Raw genomic sequence first — 25,471 nt, forward strand, 5'->3', positions numbered from 1 at the left:
CCTCCCTGAAAGTCCTATTTCTCCTTGAAGCTGAAAGAGCTTCCAAACGTGGCTTCCTGAGTTTTTCAGTTTGCTGGTGCATGCGTCTGGAGTGGGCATCCCGTCTGCACATCTGGTAGAGGCGTTTTCCAGATTTTCCTCATGACTCAGGATCAGTTTCTGACTGCTGGGCGGGGCAAAGCCTCCTGAAGTTGCTGCAAGGCACCTCCCCCTGTGAGCAGAGCTTGGTACAGCCCAAATAGTTTTCAGGTTAAGAAAGCCAGAATCTTTGTTCAGCCGCACTGACTGAACAGACTTTTAGTGGGGTTACCTGGCTAACAGCAGCAGCGGCAAAGGCGGCAGTGGCAGCAGTAGCAGCAACAGCAGCAGGGCTCCTGGGATAACTCAGGTGAGTAGAGGGGGAATTCGCAAACTTATCCTGGAGTTTTATTTCCTGGATAACTTAGCGTCTAAGAAGGATGAAGAAACTTCAACTTTATAGTTAACCAAACTCCACAGCTATATTTTATGGCTTGTCTGGATCAAATATGTGCCTGTTAATAGCAGTTTGGGAACTTCAAAAATAATGGAGTTTTTAGTTGGTTATTTTGAGAGGTGTGTAGGTTGATGATTGTGGTTGTCTGGCAATGAAACTTTTCTGGGGATATCTGGTAGGTTTCATGTGTGTGTGCGCACATGCATGCGTTTGTATGTGCTTGTCTTCTGCTACCCAAAATACCTGGTAAGTGAAAAATCACAGGGGATGGTGTGTGGCTCCTGTCAGGGCTTCCTTCTAGCTTCTGCTGGCCCACAGCTGTGGGCAAATTATTGAAATGCAGGCAAAATCTTGGAGCCACACTCTGTGCAAAAGGCCTGTGAACTTTGGTAGGGGGTAAGCAGGCTGTGCACTGTTGCACAGGAGGAAGTGGTGGCCAAGTCTATCTTAATTCCCTGTCTGCACAGCCAGTGGTCTTCCTGCCTCGGTGACAGGTTGATCTTGGCTTCTCCATTTTCAGCCTCTGGCCTGGTTTTGTTCCCCTCTGATTCCAGCTTTTGTTTAAACTTTAATTTGAAGATGGGGCTCCATCCTCCACCCCAAGCCAACTACACTGTTCTAGGGTCTTCACTGGGCTACTTGATCAGAGTTGGCTATGGGTGGGGGACAGGAAAAAGGAGTGGTACATTACAATGGAAACAATTGGTTCTGGGAATTTGGAACTCTATAAGTTTGCTGAAAAGCACATAGAAAACTCAACAAATTCTGCTGTCCTGACAATTACTTCTGACTTTAGGATAAAGCATCCTGGTTTGTATTAATAGTGTCTTGAAATTCAGCTAATGCCTCATTTGCTAATCTTTATTGTGAAAGTAAGGACGCTTTATAGTCTGAAGTAATAAACAAAAAAAACACTCTTTGTGGACTGCTAATTAACTCTTTCATTCCTCTGGAAGTTTGTGTGTGTGTGAGCATGCTTATGTGCACGTGTGTGCCTGAGTGTGTGTGTGAATACTTTGTATTTGAATAGTGTTCTTTATTTGTCCTTAGAATCCCTAGCAGTCTAGGGAAAAGTCTAAACACTTACATGGTCAGGAATAGGTTAAAAAGTAGGCCTTCCATGTCCTTGGGAGTTTTCAGTTCCTAAATTAAAAGCAGAAAAAGCCCCTTTGTGACCCCCGAACAGTGTTTCCTTGATTAGCCTTGATTTGAAATCATCTCACCTTCTGACAGTTTGCAATACAAAAACAAAATTTCTAAGTGCATTCTTGTGAGAAGAGGACAATATGAATTTTTAAAAGCATTGTCTTGCTTGAGGTATTCTGTCTGCATGTTTGCCCTCCTCCCCACCTTAAAACAAATTGTGGTAACAAAAAAAAGTCAGGGGTTCCCAGTTCTAGCGTGGGCTCTGTCACTAACTATGTAACCCTGGGCATGTCCCTTTGCCTTACAACAAAAGAAAAAAGTTGTGCTAAGTGATTTCTAAGAGTATTTCCAACATAACATTCTATAAAAATCAGAATTTGATTCTTGAAAGGCTGGAAAAGTAGACATGTAGGATGGGCTTATTCAACCAAAAGGGCAAGTCAGCCAAAAAAGGAGAGGTGAAATAGGGAGGAGTAGAGAATGGTGGAGGGGCGATTTTATATGAGCCTTTTAATTGTTGGTGCACGTCTTATTTAAAGCATGTGATCAAATTTCATCAGTTTCCCCTAAAGACAGAAAAGAAATTTAATTTGCTAAAAACAAGTGCTTCCTAATACTACTGCCCTGCTTTAGCCTTACCTTTAACAATTAAAAAGCATGTTCACATACATAATTTCATTACATTCTCCCAATAACACCCTGAAGTAGACAGGGAAGCTAACATATTCCCATTGTGCTATGGGGAAACTGAGGGACTGAGAAGTTATGTATACCAAATGGTGACATTATGGATTTGGTTCTGAATCTCGTGACCACTTGTGTTCTTTTTTATCATTTTGAATTGCTTTTTATTTTTTGTTAGAGTTATTGAGCAATGGAATTAAATAAAATTTTGTCCTTTTTTGTTTGTTTTACTTTGAATGGCTTTGAACAGAGTCTTCTCTCTGGGCAGAGTAGGCTCATCCTATATAAGGCAGTGGGCTGGATCAGAGGATCTCTGTGGTCTCTTTTAGACCCAGAATATCTGGCCAGAAGTTTGAATCTGAACAGCCATACATAAGTCCCGTGATTAAATGCGTGCCCATAGACGTAAGCTATGACTCTACCTGTGTACATATGAAAAGCAATATTCTCTGTGTACCATGTGAATATTGAATTTGTATTACTTCTTCCTATCCAAGTCCCTTTTTTATCACCATACCACCCCTAGGTGTGGGGATAAGGGATGTGAATTGTGGGTAAAGTGGTGCCTACTTCACGGCAGGGCAGAATTGGGTCTTCTGTATTCAATTTGTCTGCAAACTCTTATTGATTTTATCTTGATTCTTGCTCCAAGTACAGAACAGGGGGGAAACTGAAGAAAAGGAGAAATTAGCCAGGAACAATGCCCCAGCCATGCCCTCTCTCCCTTTCCCCATTAAGTTCCCTTATGGTCTCTCCCACTCACCTAAATCCAAAGTGGCTTGTGAACCACAGACAGGATGTATTTTATCAGATTTTTTTAGACCAAAATATGCTTTTTCCTCTAAGGCTAACCCACAGGTAAAGAAGCAGGAGATTTTGCTTTCAGAGCGTGCCTAGATTCCTCAAGCTTTCCAGTCCAATGAGTACAAAAAAAAGTACCTCCCTCTTTTAACTGCAGCCTTGTATTTTACGTGGCAGTCTCCCTCAACTTCCCCTGGCAATTCTCCACTTTCTGCACTATGGGCCCGCTCCTATCCCTTCCCTTGGCAAACACAGTTTTCCTCATATTCTTTCTCAAAGTGGTGGGTCTGAATTAAAATAATATTGCCTAAGACCATTACCTCAGTGCTAAGCCCCACACTCTGCCTCACTCAACACTCATTCCACTAGCCCTCAGTCCACGGGGTCCCTCTTCTTAAATGTCCGCATTGCCTTTGTTAGCTAGAGGCTCTCCTTGGTTTACACTCAAATCCCTAGGTTTATACTCAAAGCCCTAACTTTTATCTTGTCTCCTGACTTTCCTAATATGTGATTTTTAACTTAAGGGTTCTCCCCTCTCTATCACCCAGGGGTCCAATAGAACAGAAAGGAGGGAGCATTCCCTTCTCCACACTCATCTGTTCCAACAGAGAAAGTTGTTTATGACAAACCCAACTTACAAATTTCTGGGTTTCCAAAAGTTTTCTGAGGGTTAAATGATGAACCCTCTGATGTAAAGGATTCAGATTCTCCCACGATCATCAAACCATGAGAATAAAGAACCTTTTCAATATCTACCATGGCAATAAATTCTAGGCAGAATGCCTCAAAGTTGGGTATCATGTTTGCTTTGGAGGATTTTCTCATCTGAACTAAAAAATTATTTCTCTAAGAAGGCAATGACCAAAAGAAGCAGTGTGATGTGAAGGAAAGCTGCACACTAAATCTGGCATTGCACAGAACCTGGGTTTGAGTTAGCACTGCCAGTTTCTAGCTACTGTTTCTCTGAGCTACCATTTCTGCAGATACAAAATGAAGGACACAGATAATCTCTTTAAACATGACTGCTATGATGAGAATCCAAACTAAAATGTAAAATGCAAACAAGAAATTGCCATACAAACATTAATTCTCTACATAAGAGATTTATCTGTTCAACAAATATTTTCTGAACAATGTTTGTGTGCCCGGCTATGGGCCAGGCAATGAGTGGGCTTCAGTGTATATTTTGCATTTATGGATCACTTTCTACTTACTGAAAATTACTTTCACACCAACCATCTCATTAGGTACACCCATGGTATAAGAGGGCCAGGGTAGATAACCTCACTCCCCTGATGAGAAAATTGAGGCACAAAGAGAACAAAGTCACGGACCAAATGGATCACAGTTCTGTTACCCAGTCAGAAAAGAGGGTCACTTCTACTCTGCAAGTCCGAGAGGAATTGGCACTACAGTTGTACTGTAGTGAAAGTTCAGGCTCATAGCCTGCTAATTCTTATTTACTGTGTGCCCCCAAAATACAGGCACCCCAACCCAAAAGGTATTCTGTCAAGCTATAATCTATCCATATGAGCTGTACATTCTGCCTCTGAAAGAGTCTACTGGGCTCACATGGGCTTTAAAAATTATACCTGATTTTCTTTTCAATTGGTGCTGCTTCTGTCTGTACACAGGCTCTCTTTATAAAGGGATTCCTTTTGCAGGATCTTGCCTGCCTTGGCATTTGACTGAGTAGTAAGGAAGACCTTTGAAGGCACAACAGGAAATACTCATTTATCCAGAATGTCCAGGGACTAGGAGGTTCTGGCAAACTAAATATTCTAATTGCCCCAGGCTATTCCACATTTACAGTCCCCAGGCTCTGGCAATTCACCAAACCTTCTAGGGAAAGCAAGAGGCACAGTAGTGTTTGTTAAAAGTTTGAGCACACAAGAAAATTGGGATCCATTTGCAACAGCCTCCAGAAAAAAGTCTGGGCAAACATTCAGGTTGGCTCTGATGCTGCATAACTAAAAATTATTACTGATACGATCCATGCTTTCAAATACAATGAAGTACACTTTAATATTTAAGACACATGAGCAGACAAATCTGATGAAAAAAAGAACATCAGTATTTTGCAGTGCCCCATAGCTCTCAATTTTAAAAGCAATTGCCAATAAATAAGGCTATGAAAAAAATGTTGTTATTCTCAGCTTCTTTTCCTTAGATTCACAGAAAGGGTAAGTTTGTTGTACATAGATTGCAAACAACATTGTAATAACATTGCAAACATTTAAATTAAAAATTGTTATGGTTTTCAAATGGGGAAACTTCTTTACCAGTGAGGCATTTCAATGTGATACTGAAAGGACATAAAATGAACTATTAGAGAGGTCTGATCAATATTTCACTTTTTATAAAATAGCAACTGCCTCATAGATATACCACACAGATACTCTTTAAAGTGTTAACATAGTCTCCTTATTTCTTAGCAGACATTCTGAAACTTAGTCAGGTTTCTTTGTTTCAACCCTCCTGTGATCATAGAATATAGACAGTTATTTCTAAAATACATTTTGAAATAGTTGACACCATGTAAATTTCACAATCTCATTCTTATTTACTGTTGAATGCCAGGAGAGGATCATTAAAATCATTACAAATCTATCTTTGTGAATCAAGCAAAAGCTTTGAAAACCCTATTATCACCCAAAGCTATTGAAAATCAAATTTGCCTTTCAAATTATCTTCCTAAAAACCAGTTGTTAAGGGCACTTGAGTGTGGGGCACTCTGATAGACATTGCTTGAAGAGCCACTATATTAATTCTCTGTTTAGCCATGTGAGGTTTTTTCCTCCTTTCTTGTTTTTTAAAGAAAAGAAAGCAGCAGTGTATTACCATGGGATAAGAATCTATAGCCCACCAAATTAGTGTAATTGAATTTCAGAGTCTGCCTTTTATCACAGGCAAAGGATTATACATTAGACTTTTAAGAATAAAGACCATACAATCTTTCTATCTTTCCTTGTCTTTGGAGGCCATCTGCTGAGCTGTTTTTTGCAGTAGCCTTCCTGGCCAGTAATGAAAAATGCAAAGCTCTTTAAATGACAAGAGGGAAGGAATTGTGTAAGAAAAACTTGTTGGAATGGAAAGGGGCTGCTTTTCCCCTCATGCACAGTGTGTGACTCTCCAGGGCACCAACCTATTCTGACTATAGTAAAGTGATTTTTCCCTTATCTTCAAGTTATATTTTACCTTGAGCTACTCCCTGCTGGTGTAAATGGAAGACTTCCCTTTAAATTATAATGACTTACATTTAATTCACAATCTTTACTTTTATTATTGATTTTTTTCCAATAAAATTAAGACCCACATCACTCCATTTGACAGATAAAGAAAGTGAGACCCCAAAATGGTTAGGTGCCTTACCCAAGGCCCCATACTAATTGATTGCCAAGTGTGGACCCTTCTTTCTTTGAAAATGGTGACGTTTCCTTTAAAGCCAAACTAGAAGTACCTAGTTCTGGGAAGAAGTCACCGGGATGATGGCTGTTTGTCTAATTTCAGGTAACCCCTAAAAAACCTGATAAATTCTTCCTTCAAAGACAACAATTTTCCTCATTCTAGGCATAGTTCAACACTATGGGTCCTCCTCTGAAACTCTTCAAAAACCAGAAATACCAGGAACTGAAGCAGGAATGTATCAAAGACAGTAGACTTTTCTGTGATCCAACATTTCTTCCTGAGAATGATTCTCTGTTCTACAATCGACTGCTTCCTGGAAAGGTGGTGTGGAAACGTCCCCAGGTAACTTTTTATTTTACACATTCTGTCTCCTTGACCTCCTTCATCATACCTCCACTTGATCCACTGTTTCACTTATATGGCCTACTGTGTAGACCAATTTAGAAGTAAACTAACTTTCTTTCTTCTTTCTTTCTCTCTTTTCTTTCTTTCTTTCTTTATTCTTTCTTTTTTTCTTTCTTTCTTCTCTTTCTTTCTTTCACTTTATTGAAATAAATTAACAAACAAAAATTGTATATATTTATGGTGTACAATGTGATGTTTTGATATACATATACATTGTGAAATAATTGCCACAATCAAGTTAATTAACGTAGTCGTCACCTCACATAAAGAAAACTTTACAATGAAGGCTCCATGGATCTGTGCTCCTAGCTCTAGCTTGGAGTCCTGAATTTTAGTCAAATTTTGACAGATTTAGTAATTTAGAAAGAACAACAAAAAAAAGATATGCTGTAACTTTTTGAGATTAGCTATCTAACATTAAGCAAGTTAACCTAAGATCCATTCAAGGTGTTCTGTGTATCAATAGTTGTTTTATTTTTTACTGGTGAATAGTAATTTATGATATGGATATACCACAATTTGTTTCTTCATCTAGTCACCCACTAAAGGTCATTGGGGTTATTTCTAGTATTTTTTACTGTTACACATAAAGATGCTATGAATATTTTTGGACAAAAAGAGAGAGACATGCCATCCTTATTTTCTTTTGGAAGTTCATTTGAGTAAATATGGTAACTCAAAAGCAACTATGTTCTTGCCTCCTTACTGAGGTACCTATCATAGCAATTTGAATATAATTTCAGACCAGTGAGGAGAAAAATTCCTTATACAGTGAACATAAATGAGATGAATTTTGAAGAGAGAAGATGAATTTTGCATGGGGAAAAGAAGGCCTCTTTGCTGCTCTATGGATACCATCACCTGTATCATCCCATAACTGGCCAAGTGGGCTTCAAGCATAATTGCAGGTCTTTCACTATCTATTAGTAGTAACTATTAATTCTTGTTATGGTTCTGTGTGCATTATCTGTATGTTGTGTCTCTAAAGGAAGTTTCAGAACCCTTTCACTAGCCCATGAGCGGGAGCTCAATGTATAAAACGATAGGATGATGGAGTCTGTAGAACAAATTGCAACCTTGCTATATCTAAAGCTTATAACTGGATAGAAGGATATTGTACCTAAGCTCCTGCTCAATGTAGGTGATGAGGTGTATAGGGCACAGAGGGATGTTGTGAAATGCAAGTTCTTGGACCTTTATAATATCCTGAAGACATTCAGGTCCTATTTAATGAGGTTCCTTTCTGTGTACTATTATGGAACTATCTCGAGCATCACCTCAATGTTTGCCTCCTTCAGTGAGCAAACTATCACTTTTAGTTGCAATTTCCACAGCTTAAATTCCTAAATGGAGTTATACCAAGTGCTACTTCAGTTGATGCACGTTGCTACCATGTGGTGTCAAGATACACTGGTTACATCAAGACTTGTTTTCTATGCAACTCAAAGGACATTTCCTAGTTTTTGCCTATGAAGAATGATAACAATCGAAAGTATGAGACTGGGAGAAGTTCTCTCTCTCTGAAGGAAAATTACACTCCTCCTGCCTTTCTGCATCTCCAGTTATTGACATTCCAGTGGATCACATTGCTGACCCGCAAGAAAAATCTAAGAAATGAGCAGAATTTACTAACCAATACTTCGGTATGTAGACAGGCTTTTTTTTTTTCTTTTGCAAAAGTACATGGAGAAAATAGAGATACGTTGTCTGGGAGCCACTCTTATGATTGGATGGTGATAAAGAGAGGGCATCCCTCTTTTCTGATGCCTGGATATAAAGGAAAGTATGTCAATAGGGCAAAAGCAGCTAAAAAGGAAACAAGAAATTAAGAAAAGTGTATTGGGTAGGTGTCTTTTTAAAATAAAATAGACTTGAACATATTTGTAGGCTAAAGAAGATGAGATTGAAGACAAAGAAGAGAAAAGAGATAATTGATAGGGGTTAGGTGGAGGAGGTGGGAGGGGATCTGGTGGGTGGCAAAATTGCAAGCCAACATGAAACCATTCCCCAGATGTGCACCAAGCAGACAGTGCTTCCTGTATTGGATGTCTTTAGACACACCCTTCCCCCTCTATCTTGGCTCAGTCCATGTCCTTTGCCTGCATCGTCCAAATTCTGTGGATTGAATCCTAGATGGATTAGCCGGGAAGGAAAAAGTCTTAACAACCATGGTATTTTGCCTCAGAGGCAAACAATACCCCTTCTAAGGTGAAAGAAAATCAGACAGAGAGGCTGAAGAGTGGGGATGGGTAGGAAAAAGAATCAACGGTCATGACATGCCTACTATGGGCCAGATACTGTGTTTGAAGTGTTCTATGCATTATTTTACTTCACCCATATTTACCACCCTTATTTACTTCACCTTATATTGCCTGAGACCGTGTGCTCCTGGCTTAGCAAAGTAGGGGTGTTAAAAGTTACTTTGATGCAATTCTGTTTTCCTAGTTTAAATAATAGCAGTAGATATATCCCCAAGCTAGAATTTGCATTCGGGTTTGACTGCAAAGCCTACATGAGTTTTTCACTCTATCGTGCTGTCATATCAGGGAAATAGAGTTGTTTGTGTCTCATGTTTTTACGAAAACAAGGTAGCTTCCCTCCAGTCAGTTCTTCACTGTGTTGATACCACACTTCCATTAATTGATTCACACTCTCCTGTTTGAGAGCATGGTGTTTGCTTAGTCTTATTCAGCCCAAAGGGAGAATCACTAGAGAAATATTTGCTGAACACCTACTCTATGCCAGCCTTGGTGCAAGACACAGACATGGCCTGTGGGCACTCCCATTCTAGCTGGGGAGATGGATATTGAGCTATCAAAGAGTTAAAAAAAAATGAATGTTGAATGTATGAAATGCTATTTTCAGGCATATGGATAGTAAATCATGCAGAATTTTTGAAGTAGGAGAGATCACCATAGATTGGAAGGGTTGGGGAAGAGGCCTTTTGTGGGGAGTAGAAGAAAAAAAAACAAGGTTCTGGACCACCATCTGAGCCTCCTCAAAAAACTGTGGATTCCTTCCCAGCCAGAGTGGAGGCCAAGCCTGTGGTCAAGAACCACGTCAGAATTCTCTGGCCTCCCATCAGGAAAGCTGAGAGACAGAGCTGGGCCTCTCTGAACTGGCTCAGGAAGACCAGATGAGTCGCTGGCCTCCCCCACCTCATTGGCAAGGTTGAGATCCTGGTTTGCAGGGAAGCTTACAGACATCTTGTCCCTTGGCATGCCATGTAGCTGCACACTTAATAGGGGCTATTTTCTGAAGTTTCCAAAATGGGAGCAGCATGATTAACCTGATATTTTCTGTCTTTTTCCTTTCTCATGTTGAGGGCTTCTGCCTTCATAAGCCCCCATGCCTGTAAACACCACTGATAGCTGAACAAACTGACTCCAGTCAAGCTCCGCCCCACCACCCATTCTGGGGCAGGATTGAGTTCCCCTCCTTCCCACTTGCCACTTCCTTGCTGTGATTTAAGGAGCCTCTTTAAATGGCAGGAATTATGAGTGTTTTGCATTTGTTCAATGCCAGATCATCTGCTCATACCCTCCAGAGGAAAGTTCTCCTTAATTTCTCCAGTGGTCCATTGGCCCCAGCTATCATCCTGGTTTTCTCAGTACACAGGTATGTTGCCTGAGACCATGTGCTCCTAGACTTTTCTGTCCTCCTGGGGCTCAACATGTACAGTCTTCATAAATTATAAGGTCTAAGTTATACTGAGTTACAGTGTGATCATAAGACTGCAGGTAGGATTTTTAGGCTAAAATCTGCCTGCCAAATTCCAACAGAAAATCTCTTCTCCAGCTCCCTCCAGTCACTCTCCCCTCCTACCCACCTCTGGCTTTTTTCCTTACCGACTCATATCTACCTACGATAGTGTCTTAAAGACAGACACATCTAATCCCTGACTAAAAAGGAGCAAAACCTCATGGGAATTTGCACTGTCAGCTGTGAGGGGAAAAAGGGCACCTGCACAAGGTCTTCTGACAGCTCTCTTGTCAAGTGTTAAGTTCAGCCTTTGCTACCATTGCCGTTTCGTAGCCTTCCCTTTGAGAATACATTCCCCTGGGATCATTTTACTACATTGTCTGGTTGCGAGTGGGAGGGTGATGAGGCTCTGTATTAAATCTATCGTAGTAGGAATGGAAGGGAAAGGCAGAAGAGGGGAAACATTAGAAGTAGAATATACAGGCTTGGGTGGTAGATGGCATGTGAGGGAACCATAAAGAAAGAAACACTTTTCTCTCTGTGCTAATAGAAATTTCCAGCCACCAGCTGAATGCAACACCTCGGTATAGTAGTTTTGGACTAGTCTGTTCATGAATTTCCTTTTATTCCTAGAGACTGTAGCACCCCATGTGAGTAGTCCTAAGTGTTTTCCACAGTTGAATAGGCCCATAGTCTTTCTCTCCAACTGTCCTATTTATTTTAAATTATGCATTAACAAACTTTAATAGCTTTATCAAAGTGCAATTTATATACTGTGAAACTCACCTGTTTTAAGTGTACAAAGCAATGATTTTTAGTAAATTTAAAGTTGTGCAAACATTACTACAACCCAATTGTAGAAGAATTGCATCACTTCAATAAGATCCCTTGTGCACATTTGCAGGGAGTAATCCCTCCACCCTACCCCCACCCCCTGCTGCAGGCAACCACTAATCTACTTTTGGTTTCTATCCAGAACTGCCTATTCTGTACATTTCACTTAAAATGGAATCATAAAAGTAACTGGCTTCTTTTTCTTAGCATAATGTTTTCAAGAGTCACCCATGTTGTAGCATGTATCAGTTTGTTCTTTCTTATTGCTGAACAGTATTCCATTGCATAGATATATAAATTCTTCTCAAAAAAGTAGTTTGGGACCTATACCTTGAGTTTCCTAGCAGAATTCTGAAGGTTAAAGTGAGAAAATGGAAGTGGAAGCTGGGCCTAAGACCCTATTCTATTCTCCATGTTGAGTTTTCTTTGGATGGGTTAGTAAGGAAGAGAATATTTTACTGATAACAAAATCTTCATGCAGAATTAAAACTCCCCTGTAGAAAAAATAGACTCTTTGAGAGGCTTGTGCAATGTTGGTTCCTGAGCCTAAGTCCACCTACAAATGCTCCATCTGGAGGATGGTTCAAGTTTCTAAGTAAAATAATGGCTACTTGGAGTAGCTCACAAAGTCCTCAGTTCCTGAATAGCAGTTCTGTGCAAATTACCCCTGAGCCTTCTGGGACTATTTAGACGTTGAACTTATTCAAAATGTACCTACTGCAGGGCTGGCCTCACTTGTAGGTGTCCACACCCCTACCCCCTCAGTACTGCATGATTACACGTAGCACTTTTTAAAGCGTTTCCACTCTTCTGGCTGCTGGTTTTCTGGGCAGCTTTTCATTTTACTGTGGTTCTTGAGGTTTACCCTGGACCTCAATGTTTATTGTCAGCAAATTTCACCTGTGTAAAAAAAAAATGCTGAATTTGGATGTGGTAGGTGCAAAGGGAGTCACATAGAGTGCCTTGTGCAGGGCTACAGGACTTGTAATTGTATGCCCCCTCCCGCTCAGAGGTCTCTGAGAAGGAGGATGAAGTAAGGACAATGAGAAGTCCCTTAAGACTAAGCTAAGAGAACATACTTCCTAGAGAAGCTGCTTTGCTTAATGGAAGGTTTTGGCTCAGATGTGGGGTCATGTGGGGACCATTTCAGCTTTACTTTTGGTACTCAACTTCCTAGTTGTGTGTTCCTTCCTAAGAAATAATTTTGCTGTGATAAACAGCCCAGTTCAAGGATCACTTCAACTGTGCCAACACAGCTGGGAGCCATTAGGGGCTCAGCATCTCTCCTCGCTCCTAAGCCACCCAAATATTGTGAATATGTGAGCTGTGACCTCTCCTCCAACCCCATTCCTACCACCCCAGCATGGCTCAATCTGAAATGTCCCATCTGCACTCTGCATCTCAGCTTTGAGTTACAAAAAAATTTCCCAAGTCTTACATCCTTAACCCCAGCAGGAAGATATCCAGTGTGTCCAAAACTAGGGGAAAAGTCAACAGTAATTTTGTTGTTTTCAAATTTGTCAATAAAAAGTCTGCTTGGCTGCTAGATTTACATTGGCTTTACCCTTTATCCATATCTACTTTCTAGTCTTTTAATGCCTCATGTCCTTAAAGAGGTAGAAGGTATGGCTTAATAAAGGATTTATTTCCCATGTTTCATGTCACCATGCTTATATATAGTAAGAGTTTTATTCATATTTGGTGGATTTAATTGAGCAGATCCTGGAACCAAAAGCTAAGAGATAAGTAAATTTTCCAAAAGAGTGAACAGTGTTTAGGTGGGTTTTAAGCAGAGGCATAAAACATTGGGATGAATGACTGAAAGAGATGGTAGCATCTCTGTCCCTGAGAAGCTGCACGATTTTATCCTTTATGTGGTGTCCATTGTTGAGCCTAAAGGCACAGGGATGGATGGCTGAGGTTCTGAGTTTCCTTCTCTAACCATATGTGGTTCTGAAAAATCAAAAACTTTAGACCCAGGTCTCTTGCTCACTAGCTAGATGATCAGAGTGGCAAGTTATTGCCTCTCTCTGAGTTCGCTCCCTCAAATGAAAAATAAAAACTTTGCTAGTCTCCAAAATCCATTCCAGTTTTGACATTCTACGACTGTTAACTTGTCATGTTTTAAATCTATTATTAAATAGCCGTCATGTATGAAGAGGGGTAAAGAATATTGGAGAATGGGCCAGTTTATAAGAGGAAATGGAACATGGAGGAGTTCCCAAATTTACATACTCTCGTGAACTTAACACAGCTTTTAATATATATATTATATGTAAACACATATATATACATAGACACGCACATATAATATATAATAATCATATCCATCTTGGGTTTACAAGAGAATAATTACCCCATTCCTCAATTTGAATTCTGTTTATATGTCTTTTTGCTCATTTATGTGACCCTTTATGTCTTCAATAGAAGTTCACATGCCAAAAGTGTTGACTAAGCCTAGATCCCTATTGTGAATGGAAAATCTTATGGAAATTTAAGACACCATGATCTAACTCCAACCACTAACAACTCTATGTAAAGCTAGCAAATAATTTGCTTTACTAATCTAAAAGTGCACTTTTTCATATATCAGTGTTCACTTTATTTTTCCATGCTAGAAACTATGATATGCATTATCTAGGTTCAAGTAATTATTTTATACTTTTACATCTTGCTCCAAATAAAATGAAAACACTTGATCTGGGGAATAAGAACTGTGCTTAGTTTCATTTTAGAGAAGGCAAATAAACAATGAGAAGAAAAAGAACATCAGAGTTTAACTCACCCAACATACCTACTCTATGTTCAATAAGTGAAAACAAAGGCAGTTTGCAACCCATAAACAATATTTTTTTGAGATAGAAAATTCTCCTAAAACAAAAAAGTAGTTGTGAGATACCAGGCATGCATCTAAAAAAAAAAAAAAAGGCCTGAGAATCCAAAGCTGACAACCCATCTAGCCATCTCCTTTTGGCAGAGGAATGCCCAATTAATCTTCAGCTTGGACTTGTCTTTGCCCAGAATGCCTATTTCTTTCCAGAGTTATTTTGGCTTTTAAAGAATATATGGAATGTTTCATTTTGTAGACCAGACCCTTCATCAAGGAGAATTATGTCCATTAAAAAAATGAGGTTTGAGGATCAGAAAAATATAGCTGTCTCTAATACTTTTTAAAAGGTTATATGTCTAGATTCCATTTGAGACAAAGATTTATTTCTGCTGGGTAAGCAGAATGTCAAGGCTCTGGCCAATGGCCTTCTCATGAAGCTTTCTCCATCTAGTCAAGAATGCATTGGTATTTCCTGCCTTTGAACTCTGCAAGTGCCGATACTCTGAGTCACCCAATTATGTCTTCAACTATGTAGTGTCATGTATGCTGCTATGCCTTTGCCCATGCCTTTCTCTCTACCTGTTATGCCACTGTATTCCCCTCTTGTTCAGCTGCCTAACTCTAGGCAACTCCAGTGTTAACACCACTGTGAATCCTATTCTGACTATGATCAGGAGAATTATGGGGATTCCTCTTTTAGACACAAATTATGCTTTGAAAATGACTCTACTGTGTCCAATCACTTTGTGTTATAACTGTATTATTTGGGTGTCATTTTCCTACTTACAGTGGGAAAAGCACAGCTAATATGTTAGGAGGAAGACACACACATACATTCCAAATACTGTCCCCACTCTGCCCAGATCCCCTCAGGACCTTCACTGGGAAGAGTGTCGGTTGAAGTGCTCCTGTGAGTGGATTATTACCACCTGCTATTAATGCTGCTGCCATCTATATTCATCCAAAAATGTAGAAAAATCTGGTTGCTATGGATATCACTGTTGCCTTTGGTTTATGTTAGAAAAGGGCTTCCTATAAGGTCTCCTAATTGATTTTCCTAGAGAAGGAGATGAATTAATGTTCACCTTTATTAGACCTTGTCTCTTTAATACAAGTTCCCTTTCAAGCAAAAGTACTTCTGAAAATCTCATCCTGACAAAATAGGATCAGAATGTAATGTGCTAATTCCTACCTAGTTTGTTTGTTTGTTTTTTTGCAAAGTTCAGTGCTGTGGTGAAAACTCTCCCAAGCCCCAGTGATAGCTATGTCTAAGAGCCTTCACCACCACATGGCACCCAATCTCATCACATCCCCTCCTTTCATTTCTCTGGCTATTTCCCCACATGGGGCTAGATGATCAACTGTTTTCTGGTTTTCTTTACAATCCCCTCAGCCTTCCCTTCATCCCATCTATGGAAATCCTAGTCATTTTTCAACCTTAACCTTATCTCCTCTATGAAGTCTGTCCTGCCTAGTTCAGCTCACAGCGACTCTTGCAAAACTCTTCCCAGACTCTTGTATAACCAATTATTGTATCCATAGGACATCTGTGATGATCCCCATCTGATTGTGGGCAACATTAGCCACCACCAGCTGACCCAGGGGAGACTGGGGCACAAGCCAATGGTTTCTGCATTTTCCTGTTTGGCTGTTCAAGAGTCTCACTGGACAAAGGTATTATCTCTTCTGTGGGACCTCATTGTTTCCACTTTCTTGTCTTCTTTAATAACTTTAGGAAAAAATTAGCTCATAACTTTCTTAGATTGTTATATTTCTTGAAAGCAGAGGTATTAACTAGGTGACTTTCCTCCATTTCATTATAAGAAGTTTTACAAACACATAAAAGTTGAAAGAATTTTATAGTGAACACCTACATATACCCACCTAGATTCTACCATTATCTTTTTACTCTACTTGCTTTGTCATATACACCCATTGATCTTTGGTTATCATTTGCCATGCATTGACTCACAGTATCTCTGCATACTTACATTCTCTGTACCTACTGGGGTATAAAGCCAGTAGAAGCTAGGAAGTCACTAATATATATTAATAACAGAAAAGGTGAGAAAGGCAGAAGTAGGACTTTGAAAAGGTTCTAATAAATTATTACTGGTACAAAAATTCCTTTAGTATGCAGGTAGAGTTCAAGGCAATGAAATGTTAACTTGACTTGGGACAACGTTAAAACATTTTCCTCAAAAAATAATTTTAAAATACTAACGTGTAGGTGTTATATAAAAAAGAATTTCCTAAACATGATTTTATTCAAAATGCAAATGAAATATATATTAAATAGAATTGATATAAAATCTCTAGAATGGATATTTAGAAAACAAACTATAATGGGCCTTGATTTTGATTGGTTTTGCTTTTAAAAATGCCTTGCATTTTAAACATGCAATCATGAATATGTTTATATAGTCCTCTTATCAATATCTAGTTTATAGATTATTTGTGGAAAGCATTTAACCACTGACTGTTTGCCCCAGCCACCCTGTGTACTCCTGTGCGCATTTAGGCAGGCATGGTGATATCATCCTCAGCAAAACTGAACTGAGGAAGCAGAAGTTGTAGCCAAAATGCCATACCTAGGATTTTCCAATCCAGACTCAAATCAAGTGTATGTGGCATGCTTTCTGCTGCCATGTGGATTTGCCAGGAGTAAATTTTAATTTCAATTTCTGGATGTGGTCTGGGAGTAACACTTGACTAAATGTTCTTACATTTCTAGACAATTCCCAACCATAAGGAACAGGAATGGGACCCTCAAAAAACAGATAAATATGCTGGGATATTTCGCTTTCGTTTCTGGCATTTTGGAGAATGGACTGAAGTGGTGATTGATGACTTGTTGCCCACCATCAACGGAGATCTGGTCTTCTCTTTCTCCACCTCCATGAACGAGTTTTGGAATGCTCTGCTGGAAAAAGCTTATGCAAAGTAAGGAGGGGATTGACTATCTGCTGTCAGGGTACATGAGGAAAGGAAAGCCACATTTGTCTTTGGGAGCTCATTCCCTCCCAGCCCAACCCTGGAGTTTAAGTTGGGTAAGATATCAGTCAGAACCAAGGCATTGCTTTGCACCTGGGCCTGGCTCTCAGAAATCTTAGATGAGAGAGAAATCAGAGGTTCTTGCTTCCATTTAAACTTTTACCTGCTCCCAGGTACCCTTTCCTGCTGCTATCTGCAGCTTACACAGCATTATAACTTCAGTTTTTCTTTATCTAATATCTCCCCATAGAAAGAAGTTTCTGCATAGACTGTCCTTGATCAACATAGCCTAAGCCTAGAAATTTCTGAATGTGATTTCAAAACATCTCTCATTTCATACCTAGAGAAAAGTCATCTGGTAAAGTCTAGGCAGGGAATGTTCTGATTCTTTAGAGTATGATGTTCTTGACCTGAAAAACAATTTTATAAAGATAACCTTGCATACTTGCCCTCAGGCTGCTAGGCTGTTATGAGGCCCTGGATGGTTTGACCATCACTGATATTATTGTGGACTTCACGGGCACATTGGCTGAAACTGTTGACATGCAGAAAGGAAGATACACTGAGCTTGTTGAGGAGAAGTACAAGCTGTTCGGAGAACTGTACAAAACATTTACCAAAGGTGGTCTGATCTGCTGTTCCATTGAGGTTTGTACTCATGAAAAACAACCACATTATATTCATTCCTGGCAGAAGAAACTACAAAATTTAGTAGGGAAAATCGCCCTTAACCTGAAGACCCATGAAAAACCATTAATGAGACCTGGAAAGCTAACATACACATTTTGTCCTGGAGTGGAGGCTGAGGTGCTTTAACTTTTTAGCCTTTTGTACCGGACATTCCACATGGAACCAATGCAATCCAGGCTGATGTCAGTAGCCTCTGCTAAATTATTCCTCCTGTTTCTACTTCTAGATCTTGAGGTGATGACTTCTTGCTCAATAAATGAATCTGCTCCATCTAAGTTTATGGCAGTTCATATTAATGTACTACAGTGGATAGTTTGAATCTGACTTGAGTTGTTTTATTACATTCTTAATTTTTTTCCCTCTACTGTGTTTGTGTCAAGTTGGGTGTCCAGATGAAATTCCCATCTGTGTGAGAACTAGCTTCAATTCTACTGGGTTAATCCAATCAATGAAGAAGGGGACCCAGGATTGGGCGTCCCATTTCCTGTGCTTTATATATCTTTCTTTGCTCTCAGTCTCCCAATCAGGAGGAGCAAGAAGTTGAAACTGATTGGGGTCTGCTGAAGGGCCATACCTACACCATGACTGATATTCGCAAAATTCGTCTTGGAGAGAGACTTGTGGAAGTCTTCAGTGCTGAGAAGCTGTATATGGTTCGCCTGAGAAACCCCTTGGGAAGACAGGAATGGAGTGGCCCCTGGAGTGAAATGTGAGTTGCATTCCACTTTCACAGCTGTATCTCCAAAGCCCTGTAGTTCTCCCAGACCCATCCATCCAAGCTGCTAGTGAGCTGCTCTCAATGCTCAGTGACATCTGTGGGTTGTTGTCAGGCATGGGGTCTGTGACCCAGCCACAGATGAAATAAAGCAGAGCTGATCCTCACGAATTCTGTTTCTCTGGCATCCTGCTTACTACAAGAAGTCAATGGCAAACATAATGGTTTATCTTTTTTTTTTTTTCTATTTGCTTTTAGTTCTGAAGAGTGGCAGCAACTGACTGCAGCAGATCGCAAGAACCTGGGGCTTGTTATGTCTGATGATGGAGAGTTTTGGTGAGGAGAGGTTTCTGTACCAAGGGAATTGGGGCTTCTACATGGAACTACAGTGGTAAGTATTAAATATTATCTTTATTTTTTTCCTGCACTCCTTCCATTCAGGATGAGCTTGGAGGAGTTTTGCCGCAACTTTCACAAACTGAATGTCTGCCGCAATGTGAACAACCCTATTTTTGGCCGAAAGGAGCTGGAATCAGTGTTGGGATGCTGGACTGTAGATGATGATCCCCTGATGAACCGCTCAGGAGGCTGCTATAACAACCGTGATACTTTCCTGCAGAATCCCCAGGTTTGAGTCAATTACTTTATTTGCCTCCAAGTTGTCCAGTCAATAGGAATTCAGATCTCACTTTGGTCCTCTCTGGAGTATTTCTTTAGCATCAAGTCTTCTATTTGCAGCTATTGTGTAATATTCATCAACCAGGATCCCTAGGGATTGGCTCAGGTGCTTGTAAAACACAGCAGACTATGTCTTTTTGAAGAGACAGGCCTTGGCAGCATTATCAAATCTGAATCACCTCCTCTGGCTGCCTTTCTTCTGGCCATATTGCCTGGTATGGCTCTTTGACAATCCCTGCTTCCTTGTGATGGTCCCACATTGGAGAAAGACCTGCTTTGAGATGCTGTCTCGATTCTTCCTCATTTCTCTTTACTGCCCAGCTGTTCTCTGGGGTGCACATTTACTATATTATTCCTCTTTCTAATGAAGATGGCTATTCTGAACCTCATCATTATGCCTCCATTTTCTCATCTAGATCCAGGTCATTTTTCCCAGGATTTGAATCATTGCCCTGTCAATGACTCCATCCCATCCATCTCCCATTACAGTGCTATTCCAGGTGACATAGCAGGGTCAGGTCCAAGTACACTCCGGAGTAAAAAATCCAAACATCCAAAGCCTGAATCTATAGTAACTTGAATGGTTTGAGTCTATAATAACCTGAGAGGAAACTTCATCTCAAAATGTGCCGATGAGCTAACCCATAGAAAACAAGAATTCTGACCATATTGCTGCCTCACTGCCCATGGACATGTCTTTTCTTTCCATGGATCTCATTGGTCAGACATTTAGGAGGATACCAAGACTACTGGACTGATTCACCTAACTCATACTGTTCTTTCACCATTTCCATCTTAATTGTTCCTAAATAAAAGAAACGTCCTATCCCCCCCGTACACCACCTCACCCCCATTTACAACTCTGGAAATGTTTCAAGTATTAGCCACATATACTAAGCTGGGGAAATAGCTTCACTCTATATGTATGTGCAGCATTGAACTTAGGGGCCTTGGTTCTGGATCTGTTTTCCCTCCCCTCCCCTCCCCTCCCCCGCTTCCTTTACCTTCCCTTCCTTTCCCTTCCCTTCCCCTCCCTTTCCCTTCCCTTCCCCTTCCTTCCCTTCCCTTCCCTTCCCTTCCCTCCTCTCCCTTTCCCCCCTCCCTTCCCCTCCCCTCCCCTTCTCTTCTCTTCCCTTCCTTTCCTTCCCCCCTTCCTTCCTTCATTCTTTGCTTTTAGAGATGAGGTGTCCTTTTGTTGCCCAGGTTGGAGTGCACTGGCATAATCACAGTTCACTGCACCCTTGAATTCCTGGGCTCAAGGGATCCTTCTGCCTTAGCCTCCCAAGTAGCTGTTTTATGTTTCTTTCTAAAGGGAGAGAAAAATGGAGACAGAGAAAGACAGAAAACTCTGATGTTTTTCAGTGTTATCTCCCAATAGCACCATGATTCACCAGATGATGTTTGGAGAGTCTCTTACACAGGCTTCTAGCTTCCTTAAAGTGGCGGTAGCAAAACATCAATTATCCAAGGAACTGGATCCAGCCCTTTCACAGGCCATATGTCTGACTGGCAATAGGAGGCTAGCCCAGGGTGATGCTGTAGTGTCAGCTTGAGTCAAATAAGAACCCTTTCTGTCTTTATGAATTCTAAACTTTTTCTATATATGACATTTAAATACAAAGGAATGATAATAACAACAGTAATAATAATGCAATAATTTGCCAAGAACTTATTAAAACAAAGCATGTCCTCTTTGGCATCAAAGGCTAAGAATGAAGTAGTCCCTCAACATATTCTGAATGGCATAGAAAGAAGCAAGTGTTAATGATCTACACTTAGCAAGTCAATGAATTATCCAAGACTTTGTTGGCTGATCAATATCAAAGCCCAGAGAATAACTCAAGCTTCCCAATGACAAGCTTTCTTCCCGGAAATTTAAGCTGGCTCATCTGAAATGGGAATGGTAACTCACCTCCTTGGTGGCCTCTTTCCCTTAGTACATCTTCACCGTGCCTGAGGATGGGCACAAGGTCATTATGTCACTGCAGCAGAAGGACCTGCGCACTTACCGCCGAATGGGAAGACCTGACAATTACATCATCGGCTTTGAGCTCTTCAAGGTAAAAATGGGCATTTGGAGCAAAGAGAATGAAGACAAACAGTAAAAATTAGGATGAATTTAGGGGTAGGGGAAGAATGAAAGGCCTAGGGATAAAGAAGACAGAGGACACAAAAACCATGATTTGAGTAGAATTAAATATTTTACCCTATTTTATTTCCAGGTGGAGATGAACCGGAAATTTCGCCTCCACCACCTCTACATCCAGGAGCGTGCTGGGACTTCCACCTATATTGATACCCGCACAGTGTTTCTGAGCAAGTACCTGAAGAAGGGCAACTATGTGCTTGTCCCAACTATGTTCCAGCATGGTCGCACCAGCGAGTTTCTGCTAAGAATCTTCTCTGAAGTGCCTGTCCAGCTCAGGTTCAGTTTCCTTCACAAGCCCTCAAACTCCTGTTCTTTGCTTTACCTCCAATCCTAAACCCCTTCAGCCGTCTCCCCTCTTCAGACGTTCAATGGGACAACTTGTTTAAATGAGACTCGATTCACTGAAATCATGGTGGTAAAAATATCTCTCAAAAAGAGATTGGGAGAAATTCCCCAGTGAAGGTCTGAACTTCAGAGCGCTGAGCTATCCTTAAAGAGGAACAGGCCTATAGTCTAAGTTCTTCCACATCTATTTTATCTTCTGTTTTCTGGCTGATGCCCTCTTTTCTTGAGCAGCTGGCACTCCTCCCTGCTCTTCCATTATGATCTGAGTACTGGGTCACCAAAGCTACCTTTTCGTCCCAGTCTTGCCTACTTTGATCTTTATCTCCTGGTCCTCAAAGAAAGGAGAAAGGAAAGCATGCTCAAAATATAAGCCATATCTGAGGAGGAATGTGCTAAGTCACACAATGTCTCATGCTTTTCAGCAATAATGTCTGCTTTGGTGGGCTTATTTCATCAAAGGCTATTTATCATATGATGACAATATTTTATTTTTGATGTTCTAGGGAACTGACTCTGGACATGCCCAAAATGTCCTGCTGGAACCTGGCTCGTGGCTACCCAAAAGTAGTTACTCAGATCACTGTTCACAGTGCTGAGGGCCTGGAGAGGAAGTATGCCAATGAAAGTAAGAATGGCAGGGATTTTGGGAAGCCAAAATTCAGTTGCATTTATAGCACATAAATTAGAAAACATGACCATAAATGATTTTCTCCAGTGATATTTTCAGTCTAGAGAAGTGGGATGGATGGCAACCATGGCAGAGGATGTGATGTCAACTTCACGCAAGGCCTATGTTAAATTCATTTTCATATTCCTATGTAAAATGTGGAAAAGGAAAGGGAAGTGGGAACAAAAGTGTTGAATCTCATTCATTCTGGTGCTCACGTGCTATGCTGAAAGTCCCAGAATTGACATAGCGAGATGCCTTCTTGCCTATCTAGAAAAGGAACTTTAATCACCGTGTTAAAAACATATGTCACTTTGTTCCAGCTGTAAACCCATATTTGGTCATTAAATGTGGAAAGGAAGAAGTCCGCTCTCCTGTCCAGAAGAATACTGTTCATGCCATTTTTGACACCCAGGCCATTTTCTACAGAAGGACCACTGACATTCCTATTATAATACAGGTAAGAGTATATACAGGGTTCCCCAGAAAGTCTCATATTCTGTACCAGATACTAGATTATTCCAAGAACCTTACATATGCTTAGGATGCAGAGCAAGAATTACCCTATTTTTTTGGTTTGTTTTATACTCAAAAACTCTTCTTACCAAGCATGGACCCTGACTTCCTTATTACAATCCATCCTAAATCTCCTTTCTTTGACTTATTTCACTGTGGGCAAAAGTCCACATGTTCACCAGTACACATGTTAACACACGTATCATAAAATCCCATGGAGGGAAGCATATGCCAGTTCAGAGGACCTTTACATGGTTAGGTCAGGATGAATCACTGTAGTCTGGCAGTTTTTCTGACTCACTACACCTGACCAGCTGCCTTTAGGTCACCATCCCACAGATCAAGAACAACCTGGAGCTCTGTTTTCTGGCTTTTCATCTGTATTTTTTGAGGTATCCTCCCCTCAGCTGATGGGCTATCAGGAAATAACAGAATGGTTTCTTTGTTTTGAAACAAATCATTTGAAGCTCAGCATTAGGTCTGGATGTCACTGGGCAAAGGCTAATCTCACTGAGGGCTGCTCATCTTCTCTCCCTTCATTTGTTTTTCTAGGTCTGGAACAGCCGAAAATTCTGTGATCAGTTCTTGGGGCAGGTTACTCTGGATGCTGACCCCAGTGATTGCCGTGATCTGAAGTCTCTGTACCTGCGTAAGAAGGGTGGTCCCACTGCCAAAGTCAAGCAAGGCCACATCAGTTTCAAGGTTATTTCCAGCGATGATCTCACTGAGCTCTAAATCTCCAATCCCAGAGAATCCTGACAGAGCTTGCCACCCTTTTATTTTTCGTCAGGTGCCAGGTCTTAGTTAAGATGCACAATCTTTAGAAAGAATGAGATTCACAATAATTAACTTTCCCTTTCTTCTAATAAGTTCCCCGTACCTCCCAATCCAAGTAGCATCAGTAGCTACATAACCTATATACCTCCAGCAGCTGGACAGGGGGAGGTGACAGTCTTATCTAGACATCATACATGTTTGCCAAGAAAGGATCTTGGCAAAGATCCTTTTTAAGGGGTGAGATTCAAGCAGGACAATAACAAGAGGCTGGACACCCTACAGATGTCTTTGATGTTTTCAGTTGTTTAATATATCTCTCCTGTAGGGCATGTTGAGGAAGGAGGAGGGCTGATCAAGGCCAAGCTGGTCTAGCCTGACATCCTAGCTCCTGACTGAACACTATAGACTTCCCAGCAGCATTTCACCCAGCAGCCAGAGCCAACTTAAGTCCCCAACCGTTACAGCCACCACTGCCACCACCGCCAACCATGACCACCACCACCACCACAACCACCACCATCACTCACCACCATCACCACCTCTGGAAAGTGTAGTCCTGCCCTAACCCAAGTCACCCCCCACAGTAAATTTTACCTTCATGTTGAGAAAGCTTCCTAGGTGCTTAATCAAGAGCTGGAGTTCAATGAGTCCTAGACAGTGAGAAGGGCCTGAGCTTCAGCTCAATGGAAACCAGCTGTGTGCCACAAGACGAAAAAGTGGAAGAAGCTGTGGTGGGAGACAAAGCCTCGGTCCCCCACCCATCCACACACACCTACACTCACACACGCGCACCTGGGCGCGCACGAACTACCGTTCAGGCAGTCAGTGGGCAAGAGGAAAGATAAGTAAGTACCACACACATGTAAAAGATGACAGGATTCATCCAGACGTAGTACAGCCAGTTTGGGGCCCCTGATTGCAATGTGAAACCTCTCGCTGCTGCTAGGTTTACAAACAAGCCCATTGTCCTGTGCCTCCTAAGATCATTTGTACTGAAGACCCCATCTGGGGACTTGAGACTTTGGTCCCAGCCCAGATGCCTCAGACTTTTCTCTCACTTGGGATGCTTCACTCGCTGGGGGTGTTTGTTTGCCCTCTCATTTTTCAGTACTGCTACAGAATTTTCTCTAGAGTCAATTATTATGAAATGTTCTTCCCTCCTTCCTAACCTATCAATGTTCTTCCCCTCCTTCAAGACCCAGTATAAATGCCACCTTCTCCATGAAGCCTTTCCTAATTCCACCCCAAGCCCCCACCTTCAACAATATTTCAATGCTTCTGCAATGATGAAAAAGAAATATAGTTGTAGTACTTAGCCTAGTCCAGCAAGCATTCATTTTTAGCTCGCTCATTTCTTACCATGTTTTTCAGTCTGTAACTTCTGCAGTGCCTTCACTACACTGCCTTACATAAACCAAATCACAATAAAGTTCATATTAAATACAGTGACCAGTCTTGACTTGAATTGATGGTATGGGATGGATGGCAAAATTGACCATCTGTTAAGACTTGTTTCAAAGCCACTGGAGGTAGGGGTTGGAGTACTTCATGAAATCTGAGCCCAGGTAAAAATGTGATGGATTCAAAGGCCCTGGCTGCACCCTGATGGTACAGTTATTTGCATAGTAGCGTAGTTGGAAGTATGAAGAGTGGCG

The 25,471-nt window shown here is 40.9% G+C and overlaps 1 protein-coding gene across 1 annotated transcript; it reads left to right on the forward strand.

Moving 5' to 3' along the window:
- Positions 1-249: 249 nt before the first annotated feature.
- Positions 250-25,262, forward strand: CAPN6 (calpain 6). Its single transcript, XM_012451753.2, has 13 exons — positions 250-388; positions 6,677-6,856; positions 15,828-15,959; positions 17,020-17,228; positions 17,735-17,927; positions 18,485-18,678; positions 18,943-19,020; positions 19,126-19,312; positions 21,300-21,422; positions 21,585-21,787; positions 22,360-22,481; positions 22,847-22,983; positions 23,592-25,262. Exons 2-13 carry the CDS (start codon positions 6,692-6,694, stop codon positions 23,772-23,774), a joined length of 1,926 nt encoding a protein of 641 aa, XP_012307176.1. The 5' UTR covers positions 250-388; positions 6,677-6,691; the 3' UTR covers positions 23,775-25,262.
- The last annotated feature ends 209 nt before the right edge of the window (positions 25,263-25,471 follow it).

Source organism: Aotus nancymaae, unplaced genomic scaffold (genome assembly GCF_030222135.1).
Source record: "Aotus nancymaae isolate 86718 unplaced genomic scaffold, 86718_ANA_hifiasm-v0.15.2.pri h1tg000004l, whole genome shotgun sequence".
NCBI classification, from domain to species: domain Eukaryota; kingdom Metazoa; phylum Chordata; class Mammalia; order Primates; family Aotidae; genus Aotus; species Aotus nancymaae.